Source organism: Cyprinus carpio, chromosome A1 (genome assembly GCF_018340385.1).
Source record: "Cyprinus carpio isolate SPL01 chromosome A1, ASM1834038v1, whole genome shotgun sequence".
NCBI classification, from domain to species: Eukaryota; Metazoa; Chordata; class Actinopteri; order Cypriniformes; family Cyprinidae; genus Cyprinus; species Cyprinus carpio.
Window position 1 is genome coordinate 34,520,614 of NC_056572.1, and position 23,346 is coordinate 34,543,959.

Below are 23,346 nucleotides of genomic sequence, written 5' to 3' on the forward strand. Positions count from 1 at the left end.
TTAGGGAGATCTGGTTTCCCACCTGCCCACTCACCTAAAAGTAAGGTTTCACTTTTACTCCAGTTTACACTGGCAGAAGATAACCCTTTAAAAGTTTTAAGTAAACCTGACAAAACTTGGATGTCACTTTGCCTACTAATCATAATTATAAACATCGTCAGCATAAGCTGACAATGTAAGATTCTTTACACAGTTTGGCAAACATAAACCATAAAGTTTGACCCGTATTTGCTGTAAAAGTGGCTCTATTGCCAAAGAGTAGAGCATACCAGACAATGAACACCCCTGCCGGACACCTCTCTGAACTTTAAAAGGAGCACATAAACCACAGTTCACTTTCAGAATACTCTCAACGCCACTGTAAAGAACTTTAATACAATTTATAAAATTTTGACAAAACCCAAAAGCCTCTAAAAACTCTCCACAAATAGCGATGTTCAACACGGTCAAATGCTTTCTCCTGGTCTAACGAGATTAACCCACAGTCTAGATTCACCATCTTGGAGACCTCTAAAATATCCCGAATCAAAGAAACATTGTCAAATATTGACCTACCAGGAACACAGTAGGTCTGGTCAGGATGGATGACACCATCCATCGCTCCTGCCAGCCTGTTAGCCAGGGTTTTTGAGAGCAGTTTGTAATCGCTACAGAGTAGCGAAACGGGCCGCCAGCACTTTATGTCCGTAAGGTCTCCTTTCTTGGGCAGGAGGGTTAGCACTGCTCTACGGCAGCTCAGAGGCAGCTGGCCTTCGGCCAAGCTTTCATTCAATACCTCCAGAAGGTCTTCACCCAGTTCTGACCAGAAGGACTTATAAAAGTCTACTGGCAGGCCGTCAATGCCCGGCGCCTTTCCAGACTCCATTCCTTGTAGAGCCTTGTACATTTCACCCATGCTCAAAGCACCAGAAATCTCAGCATTGACTTCCTCAGACACCTGGGGTAAGTCGCTGAAAAAAATTCACTGTCACTCCTGTATTCTGGCCCAAGTTCATTTTTATACAGGTTTTCATAGAACACAACTGCTCTCTTGCGAATGTCCGCAAAGTCTGTCAATAAACCTCCAGACTCAGAGCGCAGAGCATGGATGACTCTGCTCTGACCGTTCTTTTTCTCCAGGTTAAAAAAGAACTTGGATGGAGCATCCATTTGGTCCGCACTCTGGAACCTTGACCTGACCAGAGCCCCCTGTGTTTTGATGTTCAATAAATCAGCCAACTGTGTCCTTTTCTTTGCCAATGAATCTAAATACCTCCGGCCATCAGTTGACTCAGCTAATTCTAGAAGTTTTAAAATGTCAGTCTCCAAGGTGTTCATAATCAAACTTGTCTCTCTAGTGACGTTTTGAGTATACTGCAAACAAAATTGTTTTATTTGGGCTTTCCCAAAATCCCACCACTGTCGTAGAGACTTAAAAGAACCCTTTGTGGTTCTGAACTCATCCCAGAACAGTTTAAAGATGTTCTTAAAGTACCTGTCACTTAACAAAGTAGTGTTAAGCTGCCAGTATGCACTTCTTGGTTTAATGGAGTTTAAAAACACAGAACACAGCACCATACTGTGATCAGAAAACTCACTGGGGTAATTAAACATTTCTTTACAATATTACAGTGATGCTTAAAAACATAAAACCGATCCAATCTTGCCAGCGAAATCACACTGTCACGAACATGAGTCCAAGTATACTGTTTTTGTGCCCCATTAAATTGTCTCCAAACATCACATAGCTCATGGGTTTTGACAAAAACTGGATCAAACGATTACGAGACGGCAAGTGAGGTTCAATATGGTTTCTGTCCAAGTTTGACTGTGTACAGTTAAAGTCACCACCCACGAATAAATATTCTTCTACACAGCATTTTTGTAAGACCGAACACAAAGTATTTAAAAATAGCATTCTTTCTATTGGTGCAGTTGGAATATACACGCAAATAAAAACAAAAATAAAATTCTCAAAAATAGCTCTTACTTTTAAAAGCCTACCCTTAACTACTTCATCCACCTGATAAGAAGTTGGATTGAAAGCTTTAGAAAAAAGAATAGCCACCCCTCCACTGACGGAGGTGTTGTGGCTCAACACAGAGACCCCGTCCCACACCTCAGTCCAATCAGCAGCATTCCTCAAGTCACTATGAGTTTCTTGCAACATAAGAACATCTATTCTTTTTTGTTTAACTACTTCAAACATAGCTGTTCTTTTTCTAATTTCTCTTACTCCATTTATATTTAAAGTCGCAATGTTCACTTCACTCATGCTTGGAGAAATGAAAGAGACTAAGACACAAATTAGCACTCCATACACACACCCCACATTACTAGCCAGGCTGCTATACTTTCTCACTACCATCATTGGCCTTGTCAGAAGTGAGTTTTCTCACAATCTTTTTTAGTCGATATAACTCCTTGTTTGTAAACAAACTCTCCGACATAAAAAACCTGGTTTTATCAACGAACTGCTTCGTGTCCGAAAAATAATCAGCTACACAGACCCCTCTCTTGTTTTTAGTAGCTTTTTTAAAAACAGTTTAATGTCTTCCACTTCACAACCTCGACTAGAGAAGTCACTCTGAGAGAGACTGACGCTAGAATCAGAAGATTCACTGTCACTTTCACCACAACAAGCATCCACGTCAGCTTTCTTAGCTCTAACCGTCTGAAACTCGTCAGATGTTTTCCTTTTCGATGGAACTTTGAAATCAATCTGCTCTGTCTCCATTTCAATGCCATCACCAAACGAATCGAGCAGTAAAACGTTAGGTAAATTGACACTTTTTGGCGTATTCGATGTTTTAAACATCACCCGGTCTATTTTCCTCAACCACATTTTCAGGTTCATTTACCTGGATCGCCGCACTCTCGGCCGCGGGCAGATTCAATGCAGCCCTGTCCTCCACCGCACCTGTCTCCGCCGCACCTGTGCCCGCTGCACCCGTCCCTGTCGCACCTGTCTCCGCCGCACCTGTGCCCGCTGCACCCGTCCCTGTCGCACCTGTCTCCGCCGCACCTGTGCCCGCTGCACCCGTCTCTGTCGCCGGCCGAACCGCGTCTGACGGACCAGCCTCGACCGGCTCACTAATATTAACGTCATCAGCCGCTGCGCCGTTTTTCATATTTTTACCAGGACAGGCACGGATCAAGTGCCCCGCTAATCCGCACTTAAAGCACTTCATCTTGTCCGTGGTAACATAAACGACATAATCAAACTCGTCCACTTTTATATGCAGAGAGAAAGATCTAAATCCTCATCATCTTTTAGGATCATGTAAACGAATCTCCTAAATGAAACCACATGTTTCAAAAGAGGAGATCCACTACCAATCGGTATCATTTTAATAGGTGAGACCAATTTTCCATATCGTGATAAAAATTCTTACCAAAGTTTCATCGCTAATGAAAGGCGGAACGTTCGACAACAAAACTTTTTTTGATGGCATAGAAAGTGGGAGAACATGAGTAAAAAGATTCTCAACCACTATACCATTCTCAACTAGGTCATTTGCCTTTTCAACAGAGCTAAGAAAGATGACAATGGAACTGTTCATTCTGGAGGCCGACATTATATGTTCATGCCCAACAACCTCTCCTGCAGCCAGGCAACAGTCTTCCACGCTCACCGCGGACGCCACTTTTACTCCATGGCGCCGCGTGAGTTTACTCAAACTTGCATACGTGGGGCCGTCATGCTGCCCGCGAAGAAAAAGCACGGTAGCACGCGGCCCAAACCAACAAATACCCCACCACTTCTTAACAAGAAACCATACAAGAAAGAAAGAAAAGAAAGAAAGAAAGAAAAAAAGAATTCACTCACGAGATCCAATTCACACGCAAACGCTCCTCTCACACTCAGCAGTCACACGGTCACACCGGAAATGAGAGAGAGAGAGAGAGAGAGAGAGAGAGAGAGAGAGAACAAACAATATAGCTGAATGAATTTGTCACAAATTCTATTTCAAGTGTTGACTGGTGAAATACTGCAGATTTTAATTTTGTGCATGACATTGATACAGGCTGTGTCACAGTTTTTATCTGATAGTAAAAATGTCACAAAACCCCAGATCAGCTTTATTTCCTTCTAATCAAATTAACTTCATCAACAACAACAACAACTCACTGTTCACTGCCGTAGCCTTCAGGAACCAGACCGACAGACACACACACCACAATCAGAGCAACCAGATATCCAATCACACACAGGAATCCACTGCTAAGCACCTCCCTCTTTTTGGAGCTGATCTGTGATAGGTTCTTCACACAGATGAAGAGCAGCACAGCTTCAATGAACATCCACACAAAGCCGGAGAGAAAGAGGAAGTGCAGAAGGCCTGAGATCACGGCACACAACACCTGGAGACCATGAGAGACAGTTATGATGATTCTCAGAGAGAATCATGGTTTTAATCGTGTCATTGGATGTGTTGAAGAAGTCTGGCTTCAGTAGATTCTCCATCATGTTGTAGCTCAGGAAAGCCCAAGTACACCCGGCTGCAGCCTGCAGATCGAGGCGGGGTTGCACGTGCCCCATACCTACTTTGATTGGTTTGATCGTCTTTCATAGACATACATGATAAAAAATATGTGTGTGTAGTTGGTGTAGGACAGAGTATGTTGATTAAAAAGCTAAAAATGCTGTGCAGTTTTACAAAGCCTTTACTATAATGCAGTTGTTTATTGTTAATTTGACTCACTATAATTGAATCAAGAGATGTTTACTGCAAGTTTAATCTGGACAAGTCAAATTCACAAATTAATCATTGGGACATTCAAAAGCATTTAACGTGAAAGTACGTGGACTTATGCATTAAAACAGTGTTTTAAAAAGACCAAACTCAGTAAACAAATTATAAATAAAGCATTATATTCACAGACAAGCAGTTATGAGCCCAGAATACGAACGCAACGCGATTAATTAGGCGTTAAGCATTTTCCTCCCATAACCTGCTTGTCTGTAAATAGAATGCTTTGTTAAAAATGTTTACTGAGTTAGGTCAGCTTTTTAAAACACGTTTTAATGCATTACGCCACGTTAAGCATTTTCCTTTTAGGCTATGGTTTTCTATGGGAGGAAAACACTTAACGCGTGAACACGTTAAACTTACAAACTCGATTCCAAAAAAGTTGGGACACTGTACAAATTGTGAGTAAAAAAGTAATGGAATAATTTACAAATTTCATAAACTTATATTTTATTCACAATGGAATAAAAGATAACATATCAAATGTTGAAAGTGAGAAATTTTGAAATGTCATGCCAAATATTGGCTCATTTTGGATTTCATGAGAGCTACACATTCCAAAAAAGTTGGGACAGGTAGGATTAAGAGGCCGGAAAAGTTAAATGTACATATAAGGAACAGCTGGAGGACCAATTTGCAGCTTATTAGGTCAACTGGCAACATGATTGGGTATAAAAAGAGCCTCTCAGAGTGGCAGTGTCTCTCAGAAGTCAAGATGGGCAAAGAATCACCAATTCCCCCAATGCTGAGGCGAAAAATAGTGGAGCAATATCAGAAAGGAGTTTCTCAGATAAAAATTTCAAAGAGCTTGATGTTATCATCATCTACAGTGCATAATATCATCCAAAGATTCAGAGAATCTGGAACAATCTCTGTGCGTAAGGGTCAAGGCCGGAAAACCATACTGGATGCCCGTGATCTTCGGGCCCTTAGACGGCACTGCATCACATACAGGTAATGCTACTGTAATGGAAATCACAACATGGGCTCAGGAATACTTCCAGAAAACATTGTCAGTGAACACAATCCACCGTGCCATTCACCGTTTCTGGCTAAAACTCTATAGGTCAAAAAAAGAAGCCATATCTAAACATGATCCAGAAGCGCAGGCGTTTTTCTCTGGGGCCAAGGCTCATTTAAAATGGACTGTGGCAAAGTGGAAAACTGTTGTGTGGTCAGACGAATCAAAATTTGAAGTTCCTTTTGGAAAACTGGGACGTCATGTCATCCGGACTAAAGAGGACAAGGACAACCAAAGTTGTTATCAGCACTCAGTTCAGAAGCCTGCATCTCTGATGGTATGGGGTTGCATGAGTGCGTGTGACATGGGCAGCTTACACATCTGGAAAGGCACCATCAATGCTGAAAGGTATATCTAAGTTCTAGAACAACACATGCTCCCATCCAGACGTCGTCTCTTTCAGGGAAGACCTTGCATTTTCCAACATGACAATGGCAGATCACATACTGCATCAATTACAACATCATGGCTGTGTAGAAGAAGGATCCGGGTACTGAAATGGGCAGCCTGCAGTCCAGATCTTTCACCCATAGAAAACATTTGGTGCATCATAAAGAGGAAGATGCGAGAAAGAAGACCTAAGACAGTTGAGCACCTAGAAGCCTGTATTAGACAAGAATGGGACAACATTCCTATTCCTAAACTTGAGCCACTTGTCTCCTCAGTCCCCAGACGTTTGCAGACTGTTATAAAAAGAAGAGGGGATGCCACACAGTGGTAAACATGGCCTTGTCCCAACTTTTTTGAGATGTGTTGATGCCATGAAATTTAAAATCGACTTATTTTTCCCTTAAAATGATACATTTTCTCAGTTTAAACATTTAATGTCATCTATGTTGTATTCTGAATAAAATATTAAAATTTGAAACTTCCACATCATTGCTTTCTGTTTTTATTCACAATTTGTACAGTGTCCCAGCTTTTTTGGAATCGGGTTTGTAGAATGTTCCGAATCATTCCAGCTGATTGAAAAGAATCGGCTCAATAATGGTTGTAAAATGGGTATCGGAGAAGATACCAATTTAATATATTAATTTAATATAAATAGATGATACTTTATAAAGTTTATCTCAATATTTGACTGCAATGGCTGTGACACAAATGCACTAAAATAAGAGCATGATGATCATGAAATTACGTTCATTAATAGCAACAGATTACAGGTATGTCCTTTCAGAATCCTCACGACCGGTAGAAATAAAAGTTTCTCGATTTCTTCACTTTAAAATAATGAGGAGCAGCATATTTTCCTGAAATAAAGGGGAGGAAAATTGCAATATAGAAAATTCAAGTTTTATAAAAATTGAAATGGCACACAGACACATTATTGCAGTGTCATTTATCAACTGCATTACAGATTATTATATGTAACAATATGTCATGTTATATAAATTAAAACAATACTGATACATCATTTTCATTTCCTTTCTCATACTCTGATGATATGAAAAATTAAAACTTTCAAAAATTATTTAATTCATAATTCATTTTTCTATCTAAAGGCCTGATCCTCCCACTGTGGATAATAAACCGAATTAATTTACTAAATGTGGTGGGTTGTTCGTCTGTTAGCCTTAAAATCAGCTTAATTTAACAAAACAATCATTTCACAGACATGGAGAGGTACAGACTAATGTTTTTTTTTCTTCTGTGCATTATAATGAAGGCTTTATAAAACTGCACAGCATTTTTAGCTTTTTAATCAACATACTCTGTCCTACACCAACTACACACACATTTCTTATCATGTATGTCTATGATAGACGATCGAACCAATCAGAGTAGGTATGGGGCAGGGCTGCACGTGCAACCCCGCCCCAGGTGCAGCCCCGCCTCGATCTGCAGGCTGCAGCAGGGTGCTTCTCGCAGCCATACTGCTGCGGCCTTACCCCCAGTTGTGGGTTCAGTGCCTTGCTCAAGGGTCTCACCTCAGTCGTGGTATTGAGGGTGGGATAACGCTTTAGATAACAACCCAGAAAGAACTATGTAAGTATACTGAATTTACGATGTATGTTTCTGTAATTATAGTGTACCTATAATGTACGTGTAGGTATAAGTGAACAATGTGTTACGTTTGGGTAATAAGGGGTTAACAACCAGATACACAACCTGCAAAGAACTGTGTAAGTAAACTGAAGTTACAACGTAACCTTTTTTCTTTTGTACCTATTCAGTACCTATATTTAGGTATAAGGGAATAATATGTGATGTTTGGGGAATAAAGGGGTAACAATCTGTAAAATTATAAATCATTTATACTGTAAGTATTTTGAGACTAAGTGGTACCTATTCTAATATCATGTGGCATGAATGGCCTAAACAACAATCTCATGTTTGGGAGTGATTTTGAAAGACGATACTTTTTTATTATTTTATATTGGTAGACCTATTTTATTATAGGCCTAGGTATTTTTTTTTTTTTTTTTTTTTAACCATTCTATTATTAAAGGATACATGACGGAGATTACTGAACAACAAAACTGGACATCTAGTGAAATGAATTTCTGCTATAATTTATAATTCACGAGCCTACTTACCTCATGAAAGCTTATTCGTCGATCTCAGCTGAGTCACACCAGCAACTTTCCAACACCACTATCACCAAATAACTTTGCATATACCATCAAATTTCAATGCAGCTAAAAACAAGTTAACCTCTTTCCAGCTGTTCACAGAAACAATACACAATACAACATTTGTATTTCAGTGGATGTTTTTATAGAGGGTTTAATTTGGCCATCAAACAATATTTTTCTCTGTAATTACTGTGCAAATATACATTTGTTCTGTGTTTAAGTCTTTCTACGTGCTTGTGCTTCTAAGTGGCTACAACAAATTGCTCTGAAATGTTTTTTTTATATATATATATATATATATATATATATATATATATATACACAGTAGGTCATACATTATATATCTGGTAATACATCAATAAACATATCTAATTCAAATATTGATTTGAAATTAGGCCTACTGCTAGGTTAAATTAACCCAAAATGTATTTTTTATTTTTTATTTTTTTAATCACACAATATGACAACAGTAACAATGCAGCCAACAGATAATAAAAGATAAACATTTATTAGGCCAGTTCAGAAACAAAGCAAAGCAACTCTATATTTATACCACTTATACAGTTAAACCAAATTCTTTTGAAAAGCTTGTTTAAAAACAAATGTAAGATTTTCTTCAATTTGTTCATGTTTTTCACCCACTGATAGCAAAAATCATCTGGCCCAGACCCATTGGAAATCCGTTTTTTCTGCATGTGGACCAGATGAGGATTCCTGTTATGGTGATTTGGGCCAAATGTGGGCTGGATTTGGGCCAGCTCAAATAAAGAGAGTAATGTCCATATGCCACAGTATTTGTGCAGTTCCTGGATAATACAAATCATACAAGTAGATAATGACTGTATTTAAGCAGAAATTATGAATACCATTAAAGCAATGATTGCAAGCATCTTACATAGTACATAATTAAATATCTTACTGTCTCATGCCACTGATACTTTTTTTTTTTAAGTTGTAATAGCTCATTGACAACAAATGTTTAAAGTACTGATTTAGATGTATAGAAAATTACTGTACTGAACACTATTAAGAAAATATTTGTATTAAAACAATTGAAGTACTACACAAAACAATGCAGAAGCTGTGCCACTGTGCATATATATATATGCACTGGAGAGAACTCAAGGAGCGGAAGGCCTTCGATCAGAAGCCAGGGTTGCTTTGTTTCTTCTCGATAGGTGAGTAACAGCATGTCTGCACTGCAACAGCTAAAGTCTGTCTAGTACACTGGTCGCCGTGATTTTGCCAAGTAAGGCATGTTCCTGGATCAACATCTTTTGATGATCCTGGATCAACATTATTGACTTAACCCAATCCCTACCCCTAAACCTAACCCTACCCATAATTTATTACTAAAATCAATGTGAAATGATAGCTGATTAACACGAGTGTAGAAGCACCTAACCCTGATTGTAAGCCTAAAACAGATATTTCCTGAAAAGTTATATCTCAGTTCTGATTGGTTGATTGGAATGTTGTTCCAGGATCAACAAGGATGTTGATCCAGGAACATGTTGTACTCGGTGAAATCACGCTCACCCTAGTACACTGGATGCAACAAAGCGACCGTTGTAAATCATTTGAAATTAGTGTCAATACGTCATGAATAGAATGGAGCAGCAGTTTTCTGTCGGGGATTTGTCGTGTCCGTGCCACATCCAGTGTAGATATGTATATACATCTACACTGTAAAAAGTGATACTCTATATTTACTCAATAAAATTGTGGCAACAGATTACAAGCAATATTATTAATTAAATTTAACACATTAGAATTAATTAGAATTAATCAAATGAGATGCTTACAAGCAATCATTCAAAATGAGTAAAATAACATGAAAAAAATAAGTAAAATGTATACAAAAATATTGGTTTTGTTGGATAAAAACGAGAAGCACCGGCTGCAGCCTGCATATAGAGGCGGGGTTGCACATGTTAACCCGCCCCATACCTACTCTGATTGGTTCGATCGTCTTTCATAGGCATACATGATAGGAGATGTGTGCGTAGTTGGTGTACACTGTTAAAAATAATACACTATATTTACTTAATAAAATTGTGGCAAACAGATTACAAGCAATATTATTAATTAAATTTAACACATAAGAATTCATTAGAATTAATCAAGTGAGATGCTTAAAAATTAACCATTCAAAATGAGGTCAAATAGCACAAAAAAATAAGTAAAGTTTTTAAAACAAAACACAAAAAAAAAACCAAAAAAACATTTCTTTGAGAAAGAAAAAACAAATCACTATGCTAAGGAATACTATGTTATGCATACCAGGCCAGTAGTTAGTGATAAGAAACACACAGCGCAAAAATGTAATTCACAAATTCATGTTTTTGTTGCTTACATGGAGATGATACAGGCATAGTGTTCAAAAGCTTGTGTTTTCAAGCCCCCAAAACAGAGTTATTGAAGACACCTGATGTTAACAAACAGAATCACTGAAGGAGCATAATCTACATTTTGGTTACCATTACGGTGGTCAGTGTTTGCTTTAGTTGGGCTCTTGGGCCCTTAAACTTTTAAACAATTTTTTTGATTGCTGTAATTGTGATACAGCAGTTAGACAAGCCAATAAAGAATAAGATCATCTGGTGTTGTTTGTTTTGACATCGTTTGATATGGATTTCTGAGTTGGTTGTGTCTTATCAACAACAGACCTTTGTCTGTACAGTATAAGGTCTGGTATTTTCTGGTTTTTTTTGTTTTTTCTTAGTTTGATATGTTTTTATAAATTTAAAAAAAAGAAAATGTATTTCATTTAGGCAACAGAGATCAAGAATCAGGCTGAGAACCTCAACAATGGTGACCATCAAAAAGCATGTTGCACTGCATTCTGGATTCCACCAATCAAAAATCATTTATGGCTCCCATCATGCTTTGCGGCATGAATAAATTATGAGATTATGAGATGTCTTAAGATTTATTCTTAATATTTTCTTTTATTTTTACTTTTTTATGCAATTTTTAGTAGCTTGTTTTGTGATGCTTACAGTTCATCTGTTAATCTGAATATGCTGTTCGTCACCATTCTTGAGATTCATACGCTGGTTCTTGATGTCACTGTGTGTCTAAAAGAAGGTTTCCCTTCCCCACTACAATTTTTTTTTTTCTTAATCAGAATTCTTAAACTCTGGATTGAACAGGAGATTTCAGGTTTTCTATTGTTGAATTACAGGGGCTGCTACATTGAATGTTAATTTAACTCAGAGAACAGGCTCTATTTATAACACTCAGGCCAAACAATGATTACGTAAAATCTTAACCAACACCACCTGAACAGCTTTACTCTTGGCATATCTAGCTGTTATAATCAGTTACAACAACCATACAAAATGTAATATTAAAAAGTCCAGAGCCCAACTAAAGCAAACACTGACCACTATAATGGTAACCCTATACCATTTACCCTTTTCTCGTTCAGTGATTCTGTTTGTGAACTTTAGGTGTCTTCAATAACTATGTTTTGAGGGACTGAAGGACACAAACTTCTGAACATTATGCCTGTATCATATCTATGTAAGCAACAAAAATGTGAATTTGTAAAAAAGTTGACATCATGTGCATACATATAATGTTTTCAAAGGGTGTTTCATGATCGCCAACTACTGGCCTGGCATGTATAACATAGTATTCTTTAGCATAGTGTTTTTTTCCCGTTTTTTTTTCTCAATGAAATCAATATTTTTGTGTAAATTTTACTTAATTTTTTCATGTTCCTCTAATCATTTTGAATGGTTGCTTGTAAGCATCTAATTTGATTATTTCCAATTAATTCTAATGTGTTAAATTTACTTAATAATATAGGATATACAATTTTAAACAATTTTATTGAGTAAATAAAGTGAATCATTTTTTACAGTGTATATGGTGTAGACAGCATCACTGATTATATAGAGTTCTATAGTATTGTGTCATGCCGTGCCACTCACATCCGGTGTAGACACGGTGTAACATTCGTTTTGCTTTGTTTCACAGAACTAATCATTGCCTGGGTTGCATACTTGTGAGGCAGAGCTATCAAAATGGGGGCAAGACCCTTTTGGGGTAGGGGCATGTTTGTTGTAAATGTGAACCGGTGGATCGACAAGAAGATAATGAATTATAAAAATCTATAAAGCCTACAATATGATTTATATGTTACCAGTTAATATAATTGTTTGATAATAATTAATGTTAAGAATTCATTAAAAAATATATTTTATTTAATTCTGACATAACATTCAACCACGGCTGGTTTCATGACTTTCCCTCTGTAAAATTAGGTGTCGGCAACAGTTAACAAATGATAACTAATTTTAAGGTAATGACATCGTTAAATTGAACTAATCTGGGCAGTCACGCTAAACGTGTGTTGTTTTAGTAAGGGGAATTTAAGGCATTGTGTCAGAGTTAAAGAAATTAAGTGTGTAACAACGACTGCAGTCTTATGTTATTCCTGACTCTGTTTTGATGTAAAGTAAATGGACACAAGGAGTTTGCCTCTAATACAAACAGTGGTTGGGGGAGTTCTGTTATCACTCTAATATCGCACTCTTATCAGCCAATTCTAGGACCAGAAAGAACTGGTTGGGGAAAGTTACTTTTAAAAGGAATTCATTACAATATTGTGTTACTTCCTAAAAAAGTAACTAATTACGTTACTTAGTTACTTTTTAGTGAAAGTGATGCATTACGTTACTTTTGCATTACTTTTTAAATCTGGGCTGGACTTGCTTGTTTGATTTTAATATAAAAAGTTCTATTTTGGCAAATGTAAAAGCCCTTTCACACCAAAAGCCTCAGGTTGAAGAAAATGTAAATTTACATCTGTAAAGCAGAACGCAGAAGAAGACAGTTCAATACTCTTCAGCAATAAAAAAATAAGAAGAAATTATTATTTATCTTGTGTTTTTTGCTTATTAGTATTGGATCATCGAAGGTCAGTAGCAAATTGGTTAATAAAATGGGATTAAATACATAAAGGATATTTGTATTATTTAACATATTTAATTATTGCAGCTTTGAGTCATATTCTGAGTTGTTTTTAACTGTTTTTATTAATTTAGAGAAAAACTTAATCAGATTTTTTTTTCTTTTTTTTTGTGAGTGAGATGAATTAATGCATGTTCACATTTATTCTAGAACTACAGTAACACCTTACTCCTGATTTCTCTCAACATGGGGACAGGAAAGCTTTCAATCAATAAATAGGAAATAAATAACTGGCGTTACTTATTTGAAAAAGTAACTTGGATATTTTCTTGTAAATTAAAAAGTAATGCATTACTTTACTAGTTACTTGAAAAAAGTAATTTGATTATGTAACTTGCATTACTTGTAGTGCGTTACCCCCAACAGTGTGTGTGTGTGTGTGTGTGTGTGTGTGTGTGTGTGTGTGTGTGTGTGTGTGTGTATATGCATACATAATGTGTTAGATAACTTAGACTTGCAAAAGCACTTATATATTGTCCTTTTGTTGGTTTAATTGCTTCTATTGTCCTTCTCATTTTTAAGTCACTTACATCATAAACAATCAAGTGGAAGCTTATTTAAATATATAAATAAATAACTGTAATAATTGTGCAAGTTTAACAATTTTATTTTTTGAGATAATACATAACATAATATTAATCTAAAATTTTCTTTAATGATGATCCCACACAATGTAAAGGAGACTGTGAACACAGATTTTTTGCCCTCTACCAATGAAAACCTTGAGTAAAGAGAGATCATCAAAAGAACATCAATAGTACATTAGTACAGCTCTAATATTGGGACACTGGTAAAGTTTTTTTTTTTCTCTCTAACAAACAAAAAAGAGGTGAGACTAATATTGAAAAACATTGATTCTGTTGTGTATTTTACTGTAAGCTTAACAACCTGAAATAATAATGGCAGTATTTTTTTCTCTCTCTCTCTCTCTCTGAAGATGATTCTGTGGTCCTCAGTGTTGTTTGTGTCCACAGCAAAGACATCTGAAGAAGTTCCTGTACTGCTGCCTGACCTGAACGAGAATGAGAAGAGAGGAGCTGAGTGACTTCACCTTCAACTTCTGAAAACTCATGAACCAGAATGTTTGCTTATGATAAACTGCTATGAAAAGGTGTTTAAAGGGGTGTGCATTTTCAGACGTGAACACTGAGGTTATTTTTTTCTTCTTCTTCTTATACTGTCTCCGGAGGTTTATTGATGTATTTATAGAGTAGGACGGAAAAATATCTGACCTCATTATTGAGGACACAATAGATCAGGAAGATGAAGGTTCCCTGCTGGGAGTTCAAGATCAGGAAGAGGATCTCCAGCACCTTACTGCCATTAGTGAAGAAACCCAGAATCCAGGAGCAACCAAGAACCACACACTGAGCCAGTGTTTTAAACGCCATGATCCTGCAGAGAAACAGAGAAAGAGAGTTAATGTGTCTTTATTGACTACATGTTCTTTTTTATAGACTGATTAAATCACGTGAGTCATAATGTTTGTTACTTGGTTTGTTTTATCTGTGAAACATCAGAGTTGAGATTTTTGAGAGTTGAGTTCAGAGTGATGATGATCTTGATGAAGAGAATCGTGTTTGTCTGCAAAGTAAAAAAAAAAAGTAAAAAAACCTAATTAATTCCATTGTTTTCCTTTTAATAAAAGAAAAATTAAATTGTTTTTTTACTGTTAGTATCATGCAAACAGGTCCCAGAAAACTTGAGATGAAGCCTTTATCTATTTTTATCCAGCACCTGTTTGGAGGAAGATACAGTAAAATAACAAATATACAAACATGGATGAAGTTGTTTAGCAAAGAGTTACTCCAACTGAACTCACATTTCACTTCCATAGCCTTTAGGATCCACCACAACAGACACAGCCACCACAACCAGAGCAACCACATATCCCATTACACACAGGAATCCACTGCTAAGCACCGCCCTATTAATGGAGCGGATCTGTGATAGGTTCTCCACACAGATGAAGAGCAGCACAGCTTCAATGAACATCCACACAAATCCGGAGAGAAAGAGGAAGTGCAGAAGTCCTGAGATCATGGCACACAACACCTGGAGACCATGAGAGACAGTTATGATGATTCTCAGACAGACTGTGCTGAGCTGTAGGGCTCCTTCATCATTCTCACCTGCAGAGGCTGTATGAGGCTCAGGAACCGCTGTGTGAGCAGAAACAGAAGGTGAGCCAACAGAAGACTGATGCAGATGTTGATTCGTGCCACATTATTCACTCCAGGACTCCACTGACAAAGGGCAAAGGTCAACAGGGCCAAACTGAAGAACACCAGCCCCACGATCACACACACCAAATTCAACAGATCCATCAGTGAGTCGCTCTGAGAAAACATGTGAGAGAACATGAGTGCCAAATCTGTGCTGCTCTTCAGTGTTCACTAGAAATGTTCTGTACCTTTGGTGGGCGGCTGGTTTGCATGATGAGAGCGAATGTGGACAGATGATCACAGGAACACACAGTGTAGCTGCTGTTGGTCTTTAAAACAGAACAACCATCTACAATCCACTCGCTGATATTCCAGTACACACAGACCAGAGAACCGCTGGGATCAAACTCCTGCAAAAAACAAGAAGAATATCTTAGAACACTGAATATTAGATGTTTTCAGATGTTCATCAGTGCTCTGATAAAACAAAAGCACATTTCAGTCTCTCACTCTGATGTGTTTGAGGGTGAAGTTGACTGGTTTGGTTAGTTTAGTGTTGGTGGTTTTGGGAAGAGTAGCTGAGATCACAGTGGACATCATGGTTTTAATCGTGTCATTGGATGTGTTGAAGAAGTCTGGCTTCAGTAGATTCTCCATTGTGTTGTAGCTCATGAAAGCCACAGCAGCTGATCCTGTGTGACAGAAACTCATAAATAAATGTCCATTCAACAAAACAACAACAACAACAACAATAATAATAATAATAATAATATAAGACCCTAAGTAAATGTGGTTTAGTGGTATTAAGTCTCTTTCTTCAATTTTATTTATTTTTTTTGATAAAATCACATCAAGACATTTAATGTACTTGTTTCATTGTTGTTCTTGGCGATCCCAATGAGATCAATATCCACAGAAGAATTTGTCGTGTCGAGTCGAGGGATTTTATCTAAGGTGACCTGTGGTCCAACCATGAAGACTTGTCCCTCTGATTAAAAAATACAGTCATGTGAATGAAACCGTATTAACAATAAGGTCATGTAAAAAGGTCAAAAGTTATTTCACAGCTCTTCTAGACTTGAGCACATTAAGTCAGTCTGTTCATAGTTTGGTTTTCACTTACCCACAGTGTCAAGAGTAAAATTTACATATTCACTTGTGTTTGTCTGTTTCACCACCATGGACACGAGTTTCTCGCTGGCTTTTAACAGACGGTTTCCATGTGACACAAGTTTTTTTGGGTCAGCTGACGATGAGGTTACAACCTCCTCTGTAGCGTTGAGGACCACATCCAAAATTTTTGTCACATCCTATTTTTAGTGATCATATAAATAGGATTATTTGTAAAATTGGAACAAAAGAATGAAAGTATCGCTACAGAATCGTCTATATATGTGACAAATAATGATGGTTTTTGTCCTTTTTCTCTTACATTCAAAGGAAGCACTTGAGCTGTTGAGTTCTCTATCAGGCCAAGAAGATTTTCTACACATTTTCCTGTGGTCTGAAATCACAAATAAGCTTTATAAGTAAAAGGTATTTTCTTTCTTTCTTTCTTTCTTTCTTTCTTTCTTTGGTTAATTGTTGGTATTCTCCAAGTAAAAGAAAAAAAAATCATCATATACATATTATATATATACAGAATGTACATAACCAACGAAATTGACAAAAACACAAAACTGTGTACTCTGCATTATTGTGTTGTTGTTTCAAGTTGGTATGAGTCCGACCCCCTACTCACAATATCAGAAACTCATCTCAACTTACCTAACAATCTTCTAGTTTTGTGGTATTCAGATCTAGAATGAGAAAACTCAACATGAGATAAATAAGTTCATTTCAAAAGTCAAACATTAATGATATTAGACAGCCTGTGACTATGATCAGACTGTTGAATTTGTGGTCATGAGATCTGTAACAATGGCTGGATTAATGTGTCAGGGTTCTGAGTGAGAGAGAAGACCCAAACACTGGTTAAATGGTGACCAGAGGTGGGTAGTAACGAGTTACATTTAATTCATTACATTTACTTGGGTAATTTTTTTGGGTAACTAATACTTTTGGAGTATATTTAGTTACTAACTACTTGAGAAGTTTTTTATCTGATACTTTTTTACTCTTACTGAAGTAACTATTCAGAATATTACTTTTACTTTTACTTGAGTAAATATTTCTATAAGCACTTTTACTTTTACTTGAGTACAGTTTTTGTGGAAAATAACCAGTTGAGCTAGTTCGCAAAGTGAACTGAATCGAACTTTAGTTCCAGGATGATGATGTAAGATGCACAGCTGAAGCAGAGTGCTCAATTTAAAAACTAAATAAAACTAATGAGCCAGTTCAACCAGCTGTTGAAGTTTGCAGAGGATTACCAAAGATTATAACTAGTGAGCTGTTGACATTATGCACGTGTGTGTATGACCAAGGACTTGACGAACAGTAGAAGTTTATTTAATAACAAACAAAATGTAAGGGAAATATGCTTATGGCTAGTTTATTAAATAACCTGGGAGAAAAACTAAACATGTGTATGTGTCAGTGACTGTTTCTAAATAAACTGCAACTTTAACAAGAAATTGTCACCAAAACAGAAAGGGATGAAAGGAAGTCCGGCATCATCCTCACCTGCAAATGTAGATGTTGTAGAAGTGACTGATTGTAGAGGAAATGGAACAGTGACAGGTGGAAACAGATGTTAAATCAAACTCAGGTGATGAAGTTAAGTGTTCTTCATGAAGAAGATCATTATGAACGGTTTCTTTAAAAAGGCCACATCCAGTCCACTCACCTGTAGAAGTAAATGACTGTAGGTAAATGACCAGTGATATTTACAAGATGGAATAAGGTGCCAATTCAGATTCATGAAGGCACTAATAATTATGGAGGGTTGTGTTTCAATATTACAGTCCTGTGAAACACTGTCCTTACCTGTAGATGTTGAAAGTGTAGATGTGGAAGTGACCGGCTGTAAAGAGACTATAACAAAAACAATTGGAATCATGTTAAATCAGAATCAGATGTTGAATCAATGTGTTCTTCATGAAGACAATTATAACTATGGACAGCTATGCTTTAATATTACAGTGCAGTCCAGCATCATCCTCACCTGTAGTAGTAGAAATGGTAGATGTTGTGGAAGAGATCAGCTGTAAAGAGACTGAAAAAATAACAAATAAAAACAGATGGTAAATTGGAATCAGATGCTGAATTAATTCTTCATGAAAAAAATAAACAAACAAATAAACAACAACAAAAAAAAAACATTGAGTGGTTTCTTTTAAAAGGTTACATTCAGTCTAGCATCATGCTAACCCGTAGTAGCGGGACTGGTAGATTTTGTAGAAGTGACTGGCTGTAGAGGAACTGAACCAATAACAGATCGAAACAGATGTTAAATGAGAAGCAAAGGATGAACTAATAAATTCCCCTTCCAGGGAACTTCACGCTGCGTCCTTTAGCGGACACAATTGGGAATGCTGCCAGCATGACCGGTGTCTAAGGCACGTGTGAAACAATGCCAATCCTATTGGTCCACGTGGCCCGACATCATAGGTGGATGCCCGAAAGCATATAAGAGCCCCTGCTGAATACGTCACCAACTTTTGTTGTCTTCAGGACAATGGTTCTGGTTCCAGTTCTGGTTGAAGTGCGTGTGAGAGACCATGGGAGGTGAGCGTTGTAGAAAGTGTGTGCCTCTGTGCCCGAGGACACTTGAAGACACACAATATCTATATGCGTCATGTGTCTTGGTCAGGGGCTTGTGCATTTGGTGCTTGAGGGCTTTGTATGCACTCATTGTGAGTGTTTCCAATGAGAAAACTCAGTTCGCGCTTGTCCCTCTTCTCAAGAGATGACAAGTAACAAGTTTTTATAAGTTTGTTCCTATTCCCGGGGGATGCGGGACAAAGTGTTTGTGTCTCACGGCCCGGTTCTGCCGTTACCATGGCACAGTTGACCTCAGCTCACGGTTATTGCTTTTATCTGGGGGATCCACACACCCTCTCTTAATGGGTTGTCAGATGCCCGCAGACAGCATTTGGGATGTTATGATGATGAAGTGTGAGTACAGAGTCATTTCAGCCCTGATCTTGTGAGATCACAGGCGGAGCTATATTCAGCTCAGCTGTGCCTCTCTAATATGCATGCTATTGTGTGTGGAGAGTCTCGCTAGGTGTGGATATATTTAAATACCCTGTTGAGAGATGCTTGCGAGCTTTCTCTCCCAGGGTGTTTCAGCACATAGAGTGGTTATGGGGAATGTTCCTTCCTGTGCTGGGCCAGATGGTTTTAGGAGTGGGCTGCCTCCCAAGGCTTCTGGGTATTTTTAAGTCGGTGGTCCCTCTGAATCCTGCTTAGTAAGTTTGAGATGAGTAGAATGCTCCCCCCTCTTCATGAACAGCCTTCAGTGAACAGCCTCTGCTCAAAGTGTAGCTGTCTGTGGATGGTTATGCTCCAGCTCAAGCTTGCTTTGCTCTGGAGTATAGTGGTCTGAGGGCAGCTATGTTCTACCCTGGCTTCTATAACTAAGTAGGGTTCCCCCTTGGCACAAGCTCTCTCAAGTGAGCACTAAAGTCTTCTTCAGGAATCTGCTATTCAAGGATAGCTGTGTTCCAGCTTGGAGATTGCTCCCCTTTAAGGGTTTTTAAGTAGTGGTCTCCTTGAGCCCCTTGCCTAGACTGTGCTGTCTCCCCTTATGGGTCTTAAGTAGATGGCCCACTCTGTGGTCTGGGCAAACTTCAGCCTCATCTGAGGGAACTGCTTTTCGAGGATAGCTGTGTCCAGCCCTCTAGTGTTATGGCCACTGCTTAAATCAGGCTGTGATCTTGGACTAATGCTGTTAACGTGTTCGTTCTTTAACAAATCATTTACTGATGGTCTGGATCTCCCTCTTGTGATCTCCTGGTTGATAACACAGTGATTATGTTTATTTGTTTGGTATTTAAAATGTTTTTTGATGTTGTTACAGATCTCAATAGCAGGTGGTTATATTCCAGCCACTGTTATGGCAGGATGGACTTACTTGATACAGCTTTCTGAGGCTAGCCATGTTTAAACTGGCAAGTTTCAGTGAGCCCTCTCATGGAAACATAGCTATCTGAGGATAGCTATGTGCTAGCTGTTCCTAGAGCTTAGCTATCTGAGGATCTGTGGTTTGGGTAGTTTCGGTCCCCCTTTTGGTAGCTCCTTCCTAGGTATATAGCTACTGTATCTGAGGATAGCTATGTGCTAGCTCAGTGACTGCTCCCCTTCTTAGGGTCTTTAAGTAGTGGTCTCCTTGAGCCCTTGCCTAGACAGTGCCATTTCCCCTGCTAGGGTTTTAAGTAGATAACCCACTCTTTTTGGTCTGGGCAGCTTTGCAGGAAGGCATTACCTGGCTATTTGGGCTAGCTACGAGCCTCATAAGACCCTTAGGATATAGCTATCTGAGGAAAGCTGTGTTTTAGCTCAACAGCTACTTTCCTTAATTAAGTAGTGATCTCTTTGAGCTCCCCAAGAGGCTTTATGGTTTAGCGTACCCTCGCCATGCCTTTGGCCTGCCTGTTTACGTCTCCTTCAGACAACTAAGTTAGTGACGTATTCAGCAGGTGCCCTTTTATGCTTCCCGGCATCTGCCTTTGACGTCACGGGCCACATGGACCAATAGGATTGGCGTTGTTTTACACGTGCTTCAGACACCGTCATGCTGGCAGCATTCCCTATTGTGTCCGCTAGAGGACGCTGTGTCTCGTTCCCTCTTGGGGAACCATGGTTACATGCGTAACCCAAGACTTTCTTCATGAAAAAGATTATTATGAGGGATTTCTTTTGAAATGCCACATTCAGTCTAGCATCATGCTTACCTGCAGTTGTGGGACTGGTAGATGTTGTGGAAGTGACTGTAGATAAATTAACTGTAATATTTACAAGATGGAATAAGATGACAATATGGACAGTTGTACTTCAATATTACAGTGCAGTCCAGCATCATCCTCACCTGTGGATGTTGAACTAGTAGATGTTGTGGAAGTGACTGGCTGTAAAGAAACTGAAATGATAACAGATGGAAACAGCTATTAAATCAGACTCAAATGCTGAATTACTGTGTTATTCATAATTATAATAGTAATAATAATAATAATAATAAAACATTAAGAGGGTTTTCTTTTTTAAAAGGTTACATTCAGTCCAGAATCATCCTCACCTGTAGGAGTAGAACGTGTAGATGATGTGGAAGTGACCGGCTGTAAAGAGGCTGAAAAAATAATGAAAACAGATAAATCAGAATTAGATGTTGAATTATTGTGTTATTCAAATTAAAATTGAGGGGTTTCTTTAAAAAGGTTACATTCAGTCCATAATCATCCTCACCTGTAGATGTTGAACTAGTAGATGTTGTGGAAGTGACCGGCTGTAAAGAAACTGAAATGATGACAGATGGAAAAAGCTGTTAAATCAGACTCAAATGCTAAATGACTATGTTATTTATGAAAAACAAAAAACAACAAACAAACAAAAAAAAACATTAAGAGGGGTTTCTTTTTAAAAGGTCACATTTAGTCCAGAAATCATCCTCACCTGTAGAAGTTGAACTGGTAGATGTTGTGGAAGTGACCGGCTGTAAAGAGGCTGAAACAAAAACAAATGCAAAACATATGTTAAATCGACTCAGATGCTGAATTACTGTGTTCTTCACGAAAAAAAAAAAAAAAATCATTATGAGGGGTTTCTTTTAAAAGGTTGTATTTATTCCAGAATTATCCTCACCTGTAGATGTTGAACTAGTAGATGCTGTGGAAGTGACTGGCTGTAAAAAGACTGAAACAAAAACAAATACAAACAGATGTTAAATCAGAATCTGATGCTGAATTACTGTGTTCTTCATGGGAAAAAAAATCATTATGAGGGGTTTCTTTTAAAAGGTTGTATTCATTCCAGAATCATCCTCACCTGTAGATGTTGAACTCGTAGATGTTGTGGAAGTGACTGGCTGTAAAGAGACTGAAACAAAAACAAATACAAACAGATGTTAAATCAGAATCAGAATATCAATTACTGTGCTCTTCATGAAGACAATATTAATTATGGACAGTTGTAATTCAATATTACAGTGCAGTCCAGCATCATCCTCACCTGTAGAAGTTGAACTGGTAGATGTTGTGGAAGTGACCGGCTGTAAAGAAACTGAAATGATGACAGATGGAAAAAGCTGTTAAATCAGACTCAAATGCTAAATGACTATGTTATTTATGAAAAACAAAAAACAAACAAACAAACAAAAAACATTAAGAGGGGTTTCTTTTAAAAGGTCACATTTAGTCCAGAATCATCCTCACCTGTAGAAGTTGAACTGGTAGATGTTGTGGAAGTGACCGGCTGTAAAGAGGCTGAAACAAAAACAAATGCAAACATATGTTAAATCAGACTCAGATGCTGAATTACTGTGTTCTTCACGAAAAAAAAAAAAAAATCATTATGAGGGGTTTCTTTTAAAAGGTTGTATTTATTCCAGAATTATCCTCACCTGTAGATGTTGAACTAGTAGATGCTGTGGAAGTGACTGGCTGTAAAAAGACTGAAACAAAAACAAATACAAACAGATGTTAAATCAGAATCTGATGCTGAATTACTGTGTTATTCATGGGAAAAAAAATCATTATGAGGGGTTTCTTTTAAAAGGTTGTATTCATTCCAGAATCATCCTCACCTGTAGATGTTGAACTCGTAGATGTTGTGGAAGAGTGACTGGCTGTAAAGAGACTGAAACAAAAAACAAATACAAACAGATGTTTAAATCAGAATCAGAATATCAATTACTGTGCTCTTTCATGAAGACAATATTAATTATGGACAGTTGTAATTCAATATTACAGTGCAGTCCAGCATCATCC

At 37.8% G+C, this 23,346-nt stretch overlaps 1 protein-coding gene across 1 annotated transcript; it reads right to left on the reverse strand.

Moving 5' to 3' along the window:
• Positions 1–4,107: 4,107 nt before the first annotated feature.
• On the reverse strand, positions 4,108–23,344 carry LOC109070419 (adhesion G protein-coupled receptor E3-like). The gene is made up of 17 exons (XM_042765744.1): positions 23,327–23,344; positions 23,163–23,215; positions 22,792–22,842; positions 22,589–22,639; positions 22,406–22,456; positions 22,034–22,084; positions 21,660–21,710; positions 18,791–18,841; positions 18,585–18,635; positions 18,407–18,454; positions 18,267–18,282; positions 16,602–16,788; positions 16,347–16,466; positions 15,989–16,170; positions 15,727–15,888; positions 15,446–15,652; positions 4,108–4,344 (listed from the first exon to the last, which is right to left on the reverse strand). The coding sequence occupies exons 1-17, from the start codon at positions 23,342–23,344 to the stop codon at positions 4,108–4,110; spliced, it is 1,587 nt and encodes a 528-aa protein (XP_042621678.1).
• Between the last annotated feature and the right edge of the window lie 2 nt (positions 23,345–23,346).

Coding starts and splice junctions, on each gene's coding strand:
- LOC109070419 (XM_042765744.1), bottom strand. Junction 18,842..21,659: donor TACACGTTCTACTCCTACAG/GTGAGGATGATT, acceptor TTATTGGTTCAG/TTCCTCTACAGCCAGTCACT. Junction 4,345..15,445: donor GCCTCATACAGCCTCTGCAG/GTGAGAATGATG, acceptor CATGGTCTCCAG/GTGTTGTGTGCCGTGATCTC.